The 12,119-nt window shown below is 39.2% G+C and overlaps 1 protein-coding gene and 1 long non-coding RNA gene across 2 annotated transcripts; one reads left to right on the top strand and one right to left on the bottom strand.

Annotated features, from left to right (window-relative positions):
- Window positions 1–1,692: 1,692 nt before the first annotated feature.
- LOC125310730 lies at window positions 1,693–5,426 on the top strand. The gene is made up of 3 exons (XR_007196346.1): window positions 1,693–1,734; window positions 3,580–3,677; window positions 4,666–5,426. It is a non-coding gene; the product is annotated as an uncharacterized LOC125310730 (long non-coding RNA).
- On the bottom strand, window positions 3,168–11,404 carry LOC125310671 (organic solute transporter subunit alpha-like). Its single transcript, XM_048268309.1, has 8 exons — window positions 11,020–11,404; window positions 9,969–10,120; window positions 9,652–9,725; window positions 9,352–9,510; window positions 5,727–5,838; window positions 5,093–5,239; window positions 4,694–4,799; window positions 3,168–3,720 (listed from the first exon to the last, which is right to left on the bottom strand). The coding sequence occupies exons 1-8, from the start codon at window positions 11,090–11,092 to the stop codon at window positions 3,554–3,556; spliced, it is 990 nt and encodes a 329-aa protein (XP_048124266.1). The 5' UTR covers window positions 11,093–11,404; the 3' UTR covers window positions 3,168–3,553.
- Between the last annotated feature and the right edge of the window lie 715 nt (window positions 11,405–12,119).

Consider the following 12,119-nt stretch of genomic DNA (forward strand, 5'->3'; position numbering starts at 1 on the left):
TAGAGTTTTTCAGCTGAATCCTAAATATAGGCTACTTGAAAAGCAGCATGGTGGATTAGAATAGAATAAAATAAATCTTTAATGTAGGCTAGCTAGCCTACACCATATGGACATTTGTGTTTGGCTCACCAGACAGATGGACAAACAACATCTCAGACACATTGAAGATATAGGCTAATTAAAAACAAGTACAGTACAAAAAAAGGGGAAACATAGCCTATAGAAAATTAATAAATAAGTTTAAATATAGCTGTACAGCTCAGCCGGGTATGCATGTTGTCACTAAGTTTGGTTAAGAATGCTGATGGCATTTGGGATAAAATATTTTTTAATAGGCTACACACGCTCTCCGACTGGGGGAGTTTTTGTAGTGTTGAGACTAGAGCCTATCGGCAAGCTGTCGGTTGGTGCGTAAAAAAGTTTGGCTTTGGCGCTAAAGCAGTTCCTGCGCAACTTCATTCATTTTTCCTGGACACAAACCCACAAGGATCATTAAAGTGTAGTTTCACCAACTGGCAGGTCAGCATCACTTATTAAATTTTCCAAATGTGCACCGAAATGTGTCCAATAGGCTACCCATGCCTTCCGACATTCACCCTTCCGATGATGGAGCGCAAAAGTTTAACTTGGCCCGCAGCTGCAGGACCCACGTTAAAATAGAAAATTACATTTGGGATTCTCAAAGAATTCTATGGCCCACTCAATCTGTGACAACTAGGCTAGTTTAAGAAAGCATCATTCAAAGCAGTCAATACAATACGTGATGTCCAGTGAATTATTTAATTGTTCTTTTGACATTAAATAGGCTATCTTAAACATACGCATTTACATGGTCAGTTAGGCTATTCTCTGCCAAGCAAGGTCTCGGACGCAGGCGCTTAAGTATTGCTCTTTTTTTGTTATTACAGTTCTCTCCTCCTGGTAAGCCTCGACTACTCCGCCTCTAAAAAATACGGTGCTCAATTCCTTTCGCCGGTTTCACTCATGATTTCGACTCTCAATAGATGATGCCTTTATAAGTTCGGCGTGAACGCAAGACAACTCTAGGTTATCTAACACAGGGTTGATTGAACTAACTGGTAACCGGTGTTTTGGAACCGACAGCTCGGGTTTAGTCGCCACAGGTTCAGACAACCCAGAGGTTAAGTTTTATCTCAGTGTTTGTTAAACCTCCTTTCTGGAATACCCCTCTGGGCATGTCACAAAACGCTATTTTTATACCTCTACAGTTCCAAACAACATTACACTTATGTGGTAGTGAGTAGAGGGTCCCTAAAGCCAAACAGAAGTGTCCCGAGGTCTTTATGTGGTCGGATAGAGTCCAGAATGAATTTCATCAAGCCAGTACCTTTCCGGAAATGTTGCTGCTGCAGCTAGCATCTTTAGGGGAAAGTCTGTAGGAGTCGATTGCATCACGTCGTTGCACGACATCACGTCACGTGACATTTCAAAATTCCAACCTGTTAGTAAGCTAGGGTTTGCTGTTGCATACAATATTTCGAAAGAAATACTGGACTATGTTTTAAAAAAAAAAAAAAAAACGGTGACGAAATTGTTTATTTCCAGAGCGTGTTACTCCACACCTACGGACTTTCCCCTAAAGATGCCAGCTGCAGCAGCAACATTTCCGGAAAGGTACTGGCTTGATGAAATTCATTCTGGACTCTCTATACGACCACATAAAGACCTCGGGATACTTGGCTTTGGCTTTAGGGACCCTCTACTCACTACCACGTAAGTGTAATGTTGTTTGGAACTGTAGAAGAGGTATAAAAATAGCGTTTTGTAGCGGCGAAATGACATGCCCTGGTCACTAACAGGCTAACGAGTTTTGACTAAAAACTGTAAAATCGAACTTTCTCAAAACACATCCGAATGACATGATTTTGATGTCAACTCAACGTATGTACTCCCAATCATCCGTAAATTGATCTAAAGTGCATTTACTCCGGATAATTCCTTTAAGCTTAGGCTACTACAGTGGTAGTGTGTGCCGAGTGCGGCAATTACTCCCAGTGGGGAGAGTGACTACGATGTAGCAAAATACTGGCTTAGTGTGGCCAGGGTGTGCCGGGTTCGGCAAAACTACTATCAGTGGGGAGGTAGTTTGTTTGTATGTTTATGTGTTTGTTTGTTACTATCCATTTGTCTTAGACCTAGCTTCATACTTTTAGTGTGATTGTCTGTTTGAACTTTTGATTCATCAATAAACCGGTCATCTCAATCATTTACTTCCTTGTTTGTATTCACTTTTCTCCTTTATTTAAGTTAACTAGTTACGCAGCCACATGCCCCTAGACATTTTAACATCCAGGCACAGAGATACTTGATAAAGATTTACAACAGATTTACACACACATTTACTCTCTCTCTCACACACACACACACCTACACACACGGTGATATGTTGTAGAGGTTGATGTTACTTTCTCAGCATTCTTGCTGTCAGTGCCCATTTGTCAATCAACTGTGAGGTCATCGGCCATGCAGGAACCAACTTTCACTAATGTGTCGCCCTTTACACAGTCCATTTCCTGACGTTGGGCAGTAGCTAACTAGAGACGTCTCCCCACCACTCCTTGCGCCTTTCTCCATGCACACACACACACAAACGTGGTGGTATGTTGTAAAGGCTGATGTCCCCACACCTTTCTCCATGCACACACACATTCCGAGCATCAGTAATGTTCTCGGAATGACTCAGGGTAATTGCAAGGTACTGCTATTAAACACTAAACCATACTTACAGCAGGGATAGCAAACTCAAAGTCCAAAGAACTGCCACAGAGCAAGGAGGTAGTACAATATTTTACTACAGTATAAAGGCAAACTGAACAGACATTTACATTTTATAATACTTATTTTGTCAAACGTTATGTGTGATAACATTTAGATTATACAGTCAATAAGTAAACTTCCTGCACTTTCACACAATCTTTCACACTTACATATATTATGTTCAAAGGTTTGGAGTCACTTAGAAATGCCCTTGTTTTCATCATAAATGTTACCATTGTAGAAAGAAATGGCTGCTCTAATACAATATCTACATTGGCCATTACTAGCAAACATTCATCCAAGGCACATTCTGTTTACTAATCTGATATCATTTTAAAAGGCTAACTGAGAAAACATTGGAGAACCCTTTTGCAATTATGTAAGCACATAATGTAATCTGAAAACGGCTGCCCTGATTAAAAAAACAATGCAACTGATCTTGGCTGGTATTCCGTCTATAATGGAGTGGAATGGAAATGTCTACTGTAAGTGACCCCAAACTTTTGAACGGCAGTGTGTATATCATTATATAATTGCCTATGCACATTACCAATGAAGCCGTGGGCTTTAAAATATATCACTGTTAAATAGAGTTATCATGTACCAAATAATATTATAAGGTAGAATTAATGTAAAAAACAAACCTCTACATTCATGAATAGGTATATTTTAAATCCCATTTGGCCACACATCCACACACACAAGGTGTGCTCTCTCTCTCTCTCTCTCTCTCGCTCGCTCGCTCGCTCTCTCTCTCTCTCGCTCGCTCTCTGTCTCATGCAGCATTCTCCCCTATTGCAGGACTCTGGATCATTTTAGCATTCAGGCCGTTGTCACTCTCATGTTGGTCCAGGACAAGAGGCTCATAGGTCCGACGATAAAACAGCCGGGTCACCAGGGTAACAATGAACATCTCCACAATCATCAGCTGCTGGCTCAGCACTAGAACAGCAGGACATAGTTAGAATCCATGCAGAATAACTCTATCTATTTATCTATCTAACTATCTACAAATTGTTTTAAATTGGTCTAGAATTGTTGGGAGAATTGTTTTAAAATAGCTTTAAACTGTTTACCATGTAATGTAATCTATCTTTCTCATCACTGCCTATGTTGCACATATGCATAAGTTTTTCTCAGTCGCTTTGGTGCTTTTCTCACATCACTATTAACATTTGCACAGCAGGTAGTGCATTTCTCAAAACAATTAGTGCAAACTGCAAAACCTAGTGGATAACCTGAAAAAGCACGTCACTTGCTCAAAATGGATAGTCCATTCCTCAAAAGCAATGAAACTGCCAGTGTCATCAAAATGAGAAGTCTTGACACCATCGTTTATGAACAAGATAGTCAAATGGCTTTGTCATGTTTTCATTATGACAGTTTATTCTCTCAGTGTTTTCCAATGCAAAATTAATCATTGCTGTAGTTAGGGGAGTAAGTGAGTACATTTCTTACACGTTTCACATTTTTACTGTATATGCTCTTTGCAATTCTACCACATTGTGACAGAATTTGATAACTAGTTTTGTATTTAATGCAATACAATTTTGTATGTAATGACTCAAGCAATGGAATGAAGACTATTAGTTTCATTGGGAATGACTATTTAGCATCCATAAGTATAGTTACTTTGCTTATGTCATGTTTTGATTGACATGACATTACATAAGCAAATGATAATGTTATAGAATGTAAGAATTGTACGAAAGCAACTGATACATGTCCAAAAGCATTTGCAATTAGTTGAGGAAGGAGAAATTGCTACTATGATGTGCATAAATGATTAAATGTTGTGGAGGTTGAACTTATAGTTATGAGAATTTTCATTCTGATCTGAGAAAAGCACCAAAGCGACTAAGAAAAACTGTAATTTGCTGTCAACAGGTGCACATCTCTGGTGTGGCATACTTACTGGACCCCCGGGCAATGGATGAAAAGGGTGGAGAGCAAGCGATGGTCCCGTCCAGAGACAGGATGCTGATGATGGCCGCCTGTAGCTGGCTCAACACCAACACCAACTGAACACCCACACAGGAATTAGCCACAGCAGTGTCAGTCTAATGTCTCTTTACACATCACAGTTCACGTATAAGATGGTCTTCAAAAATATTAAAGTTATTCATGCCGTACTGAGGTATGGTAAAGGAAGTCCATTATGTTGATATTATATACCTCTGCTCAGTAATGTTTTGTGTTTTTTTTATATGTTAATGACAAATTGCACTTATGAACAGCAGTCTGATTTCACACACTGGGTGTGAGGATATGAAGGTGTTAAACTCAAGCTGTGCAGTAAGTGACTCAGACAAACCTGGTACATGGCATACTTGGGGATGATCTTGAGACTTTGCAGGGTTTTTACCAGATGCATGAACATAATGGAGACAGGCCACAGGGCTGTTATGGTAAGGACTCCAATGAACGGGTTTATCCAGATCGCAGCTCCTGTAATCTCAAGCTGAATGCAGAGGAACAGATGAAGTGGAGACATCAGTAAGGGAAACTTTGACAGCGGGAAAGAGAAACTCAGTCACCTGGACTGCAGATGGAAATGATCTTATAGCTATAATCTGATACGAGGCATCTTCTCTCACTCCTGAGATTAATGTATGGTCCCTGATACAAATAAACCATATCAACCAATCGATCAGAAACTGAGACTTTTGTATCTGTATGGATGGCTTGAGACTATTACAATAGCAGTATGTTTTGTGTAGTAGTGTGCTTTGTTGGTTCAATTCCTGGCTTGTGGGTTCAATTCCTAGCTTCCAGCATTGTGCCCTTGAGCAAGGCAACCCCAAGCTGCTCCGGGAACAGCGTAATCCCTTGTAATATAATTGACGTACAGTATGTAAATCACTTTGGAATAAAAGTGTCTGCTAAATCAATAAATGTAAATGTAATGTAAATGTTTCACAGAGTGTTGATGGTGTGACAGTACTCACATCAGAGAGATCAAAGTTCCCATTAGTCCAGAGCACAATGGAGAATATGGAAAGGGCAGTCTTCATAATGGCATACTGAAGGGACCCCAGCTTCAGCAGGAAAATTGTACGCCTGTGCAAAAGAAAACCAAGCATCACAAATATCCCTGCTGAAATATTCACAGAAGTGGACTTGTGTTTTCCGATTGACTGAAAATCAGAAAGGTAGGACACTTCAGCTAATAATAATCAAAGAAAACCTGGAGAGCACATATTGTTGAAAATGTTGCACTTCCTCTTCAGAGAGTTCCAATTCAGAACGTTCAGTGAGTGCTACAGTGAGCTGCAGCTGAGTACAAATCAGTCATTGCAAGGAATTGAGTAAATTCATCTAATAGAGTAAACCAAGGGCTCAAAGCAAGGAGAAATTCTGTTCCTGGACCAGACTCAATATGTATTCTAAAATCTTAAACAGCCTGATCCACGTCTGAAATCAGGCACAATATCTGAGAACTTTCAGCCTTGGGTAAACCCGTCTATTCTGTTGTATCATATGGGTCAACCGTGGCCTACTGGTTAGTGCTTCGGACTTCTAACTGGAGGGTTGCCGGTTCGAACCCTGACCAGTAGGCACGGCTGAAGTGCCTTTGAGCAAGGCACCTAACCTCCCCGAGCGCCGCTGTTGTAGCAGGCAGCTCACTGCGCTGGGATTAGTGTGTGCTTCAGCTCACTGTGTGCTGAGTGTGTTTCACTATTTCACGGATTGGGATAAATGCAGAGACCAAATTTCCCTCACGGGATCAAAAGAGTATATATACTATACTATACTATATACTATATATATATATACACAAAATACAATCTAGAATTTATTTATTTACCAGTATTTATTTTTACTGAGATGTAGTTAGAAGAAGGCAGCAGTGCTAAACAGCACCAGTATTTTTTCCTCTGAATATTGTCTCACTGATGTTACACTTTGTAATATTTTTTTTTTTAATACCTTAGCTTTCTCAGGGTGCTCCAAAAATGTACAAAAGCCCTTAAATATTCAGCAAAATGTATTTATATTATATCAATATCTTGGCTGACTTCAACTTTTTATAATATGGGATTAACATCCACAATATCAGGGACAATAACACCAAATAGTATTTTACACTATAACACTTTAACATCAAAGTATGCCATGTCTATGACCACCCAGAAATATGACAATATGATGTCACAACTTAATACAATTGACCAAAAACTGGATTATAGGCTACAGATTGGCAGATGTCTGGACACACTGTCTTCTGGTGTTTTGCACTCGCCCCTGATAGGGGACACGAGCTATTGTAATCAGATCTTTCGTTCATCTGCCTTTATTTGCAGCAAATAATGAGTCACTGCTATCAGGCACTTTCCCAAAGTCAGTAAAAACAGCTTAAGCCATCATGTTATAAATGATTCTTATATACTGTAAGTATTACAGTAAATGATATACTGGTATGTCTGCATGCAAATGTTATAGCAATATATATATATATTAGGGGTGTAAAGATTAACCGATACGTATCGGTATCCGTTTTTAACGTATAAGATACGGCTACATCGATATGTGAAGCCCTGTTAATGTTAAATAATAATTGGGCCCTTGCTGCTAAAACGATGCATAAATTATTAGCCAATGATTTTGTTCATATTCACTCAATGATTTTGTTCATATTCTCTCAGACTTGTGGCATTTTAGGTTTCTGCATTAGGTCTACTGTTGGAACAAAATAAGCTCAGAGAGTTCATTGATTTGTAGGCCTATTTTATTCTTGTAGGGTAGGCTAGGCCTATATGAGAAAAGGCCAAGAGTGTCTTAAGCACTGTTTTATTTTATTTCGGTATTGTCTTACCTCAACAAGGCTACAGCTCCATGAAAACAATCAGATATAACTCTATAAAATCTGTAAAGTCTATAAAAATGTATTTTTATGTTGTATTTGGCTGCTGTGTTTGACTGAAATGTAGACTATTCTTTTTTCATTTCAATACAGTATATGAAACAAACCTCAGTTTAGATAATCATATTCACACATTTTGTTGCCTAATTGACAACCATGACCATGATAATTGATAATATAAAATGAATGTGCACCTTGAGCAAATTATACAAAATCTTTCAGAATGCTTTCCATTCTTGAACTGCATCGAATTGCATCGCATCGAATCGTACTGAATCGTTTTTTATAAACATGTATCCGAATCGTGCCCATGTATCTAGATGCGAATCGTATCGTCTTTTACATGAGAGATTCACACCCTATATATATATATATATATATATATATATATATATATATATATATAAATATTATGAATTTGACTGGCCTGCACCTCAACCCTATAGAACACCTTTGGGATAAATTAGAGCAGAGACTGAGAGCCAGGCCTTCTCGTCCAACATTAGTGTGTGACCTCACAAGTGCGCTTCTGGAAGAATGGTCAAAAATTCCCATAAACACACTCCTAAACCTAGCCTTCCCAGAAGAGTTGAAGCTGCTATAGCTGCAAAAGGTGAATCGACATCATAAACCCTATTGACTAAGAATGGGATGTCAAGTTCATATGCGAGTCAAGACAGGTGACCCAATACAGATTATGACAAAGTTATGACAGCTAGTTTGACACATTTGCAAGTAATTACTCAAGCGATGAAATAAGACAATACGGCAATTTGTTTTATGGGGTAGGACTATTCAGCATAGAACCAGTATAGTGCATTTTAACCAACATAACATTAGCCATTGAAAATGTCAAAACCAGCAGACATTTAACAAAATCAGTTGCATGGACATATCGGTACTAAAGATGTTTGTTGAGGACAAACTGTTATAAAGATGTGCACAAGGGATAAGATGGTATGGAGTTTGTTTGTTGGTGTGTTTAATTGTGCCTGTCTGTCATGAATTTCCTCAGTAACAATAGAGGTTTCTAGAGTATGACTGACTCATGAACATGACAGAGATGATGAACCAGTGACTGATAGGCCAGCAAAAGGCAGAGAAATTCACTCAGAGCACAGGAGTTGGATAATCAGTTATTGTGTTCTATTGTAAATGGCAACACCCAAGGCCAACTATACACACAAAATGTTTGTGTGTGTGTGGGGGGGTGGGGGCACTATCAGACTTTCCCTGAAAGTCCTTTTGTAGCAATGTTCTTACAGTTTCATACCATTAAATGTCCCATCATGGATCCTAAATATATGTGATGGACTGGTGGCTAGTTACATAGGCCTATAGAATTTATTCTAGTTAACAATTTGGGATTAGGCTACAGCTAAGTGATTATTTTGAACAGTGGTGAGTGACAGGCTATTGGCATAACAATTTATGTCTTTATATGGGGGGATATTTTAAGCATAGTTGAATATGGGGGGGTTGGAGAGTTGGACAACTGGTTAGGATTTCCCAGAGCAGTACTTAATTCGTTCAGGGAGACTGTTAAATAGCTGTAGCTCATTCAAATGCTGCTGGTACAGTTTGTTTTACCCAGGACCCAAGCACGCGTTATCTCTGTGTGCACTTCTGTATATTATATGTGTCAGATTTGTCTCTGCGAAACCCTTTTAGAAATGAATGAATGAATGAATGAATGAATGAATAGGTACCTTGTGACTGGCACACGAGGCAGGCAGGGGCAACAGCAGCAGCAGGGCCCGGTGCTGATCCTTAGAGTCTTTTTCCCAGAGTGCTTCAGGAACGCCTCTTCGCCACCGATCTCCTCCAACATCAACTTCAGGAATTTGTAGATCACTACTGCAAAATAACTAAAGGCACACAGAGATATGATCTCTCACTGTCTCTTTCTCTCTCTCACACCCACACACACAGAACATACACCTCATTGGTTATACAGTGTGTGTGTGTTTAGACATTTCTAATGTAATCTGATGCTCTCTGTTACTTACGAATTTGATGTCATGTCTGTAAACATGGTAGACCTTGGAATCCACATTCCAAGGCAGGACATTATGGCAATGACCTGAGGGGCACAGAGAGCATTTCACACACCTTTAAATTTACAGCAATCGATGCGGTTAAGTAATTGTGAATTAGCATGTGATTGGACGTGACTGGCTGGTTAATGATATATCATGGCAATTGGTTGATTTGGAATATTTAACCCTTATTTTTTATTTTATTTCAAATACTCTCGTTACTAGATGAAATAATAGCTGATACTAGTGTTTCATTTAGGATTGGAGCAATATACTGCTGTGCTTACCGGTGCTGCTCCATTCACCCAAATGATAGTCATCTTCTTGGGTGAGGGCACCTTCTTATACACATACACACATTCTTCCAGGTACACCACCAGAGACACTGTGGCCATGAATGTCAGAATGGAATACAGGACCATTCCAAACATATCTAACTCTAGAGAGGGAGAGAGAGATGATGATGATGACGAAGAAGATGCTGGGGATGATGATGATAATGATGATGATGACGGCAGTACCAGTTTAACCTAATGAGTGATTAAATATGACTGGTTCCTTTCTGTTAGCTAAACAATCGTGGAGGGGTACAAAATTGCAAACACTTGAATAATAAAGCGAGCAGAAATCTAGAAAAGGGGGTTCAAGAGAAGTTCGTAAGCTGTGTGCCAAGCTTTTCATGTCAGGCAAAGACAGCAGCATGCAACCCAAGCATTGATCCTTTGATGTCCAATGGGCCATACACACTTAGGTTACATGAATCATTTATCATCAATCATTCACAAACGGTCCCAGCTGCAACAAGACCACTTTCACTATTTCACTCATTCTCACATATATTCCCTCTCTCATAACTTATTCTCAGGCATACACATTAGAGGGAATAAACACACAACATAACACACAATACAAAGCTCACATAGTGTAAACAGAATAAATAAACATTGATAAATAGCAAAATAATTTAAAAGCATTGTAGCAAATTCTAAAATGTCTATAGTTTTGTCTGTACTGTTGTGCATCCTTTTAGCCCCTTGTTTCGAAAATATTAAGATTTTTGTCTTAAAATGTCGCCCTTTCAGATATGTTTCAAAGCAAAAAATAACATGATTTTCCACATATTGTTTAATGAAGCTTAAAACATCTGAGTCACAAAGTTCACTGGTTTGACTAAAATGAAAGCAATAATATCTCACGGGTCTCTTTGCCCTGGCCAAACCTACAGCATAGAATAGGCTATTAAATCTCCCGGTCATATGTAGGCCTATTGCTCGCTGCGTATAAATGAAAACGTTGAATCATTGGCAAATAGACAGATAATAAATATGGGTCACTCACGGTTTATGACATCAATAGCTAGCGGTGGATCCTGTAAACAGCTGGGCTCAATGGTGCCGTTTAAATCTTCCATTTTCAGCCAAAAAAGACGTTCCTAATTAGTACTGGAGTAAAAGTAAGTAGAACAATCTGACCTTTGAAATATCCTCAACGTTAACTTTATTCCGGTTTCAATTATGACAAAGGCTTGAAAGTCACTGCCTTCCTTTCACATGCTCTGCTCAACTGATGGATTGACTGCGGACGAGCTCTTCTGTTTGACCATTGTGCATTCGTACGGTGTTTCATCTGTGGCCAAGACCTTAATTGCGCAAATGCTCGACGAACTTCCCGGTGACCAGATGTCCATGTAGCACTACCCACGCGTGGCTCGGTTTGAAAAATTACAGTGTAGCTTAAATAGGCGTAGGTAGTTTCTTAGCTTAAATAGGCGTAGGCCTATATAGGTAGGTTCTTCGTGAGATGGGTGTTTCATGGGTGTCTTAGGTTAATATTTGAAACCATTTACTCCACAATTGAAGTGAACTTTGCAAGGACCAAGGGAAGTTGTTTTCCTAGTCTGTCCCTTCTGTCCATGTCCTTAAGTGATCCTGGAACATGTTAAAGGTTATGGTCTTCAGTAATAACAGCGGAATCATTAGCTAATATGGTTGAAATATTGCTTTAAACTGTGATAACAATAGTGCATGTGTGTGTGTGTGTGTGTTTTATGTGTAGGCTACTTGAACAAAGTTAAGCTTGTCTTAGAAATGTTGGCAGATGATGTCCATGGCAGAAATAGAACCACCCAATCATTAGTTACCTTTATAGGGATTCAAAGGCAGAAACATAAAAGGAGCAGAACACACACTTTGTACAAATGCCAATCTTTTAATCTTTCTCTCTCTCTCCTCACTCAATCTGTTCCAGGTGTGTACTCTGAGTGCACATCACTGAGACAGTCTTGGACAAGGGCTATTCTTTTACTTTGGACATGCCAAGGCTACACAACATAACAGATGTGTCCTTGTCTGGATTTGTTATTTATGTCAGATCCTAACCTTGGTCATGTTTATCTTGCCACTTTCCCCGTTTGTAAGTACAAGCACTACAAGTACAGT

Source organism: Alosa alosa, chromosome 2 (assembly GCF_017589495.1).
Source record: "Alosa alosa isolate M-15738 ecotype Scorff River chromosome 2, AALO_Geno_1.1, whole genome shotgun sequence".
Classification (NCBI taxonomy): Eukaryota; Metazoa; Chordata; class Actinopteri; order Clupeiformes; family Clupeidae; genus Alosa; species Alosa alosa.

Bases quoted from the DNA above. Each gene is read 5' to 3' on its own strand.
- LOC125310671 (XM_048268309.1), bottom strand. From the start codon at position 11,092: ATGGAAGATTTAAACGGCACCATTGAGCCCAGCTGTTTACAGGATCCA. The intron at 9,511-9,651 runs GTAAGTAACAGA...GTGTGCCTTTAG, and splicing joins ACAGACATGACATCAAATTC to TTATTTTGCAGTAGTGATCT. The intron at 5,240-5,726 runs GTGAGTACTGTC...CTCTGCATTCAG, and splicing joins GGAACTTTGATCTCTCTGAT to CTTGAGATTACAGGAGCTGC.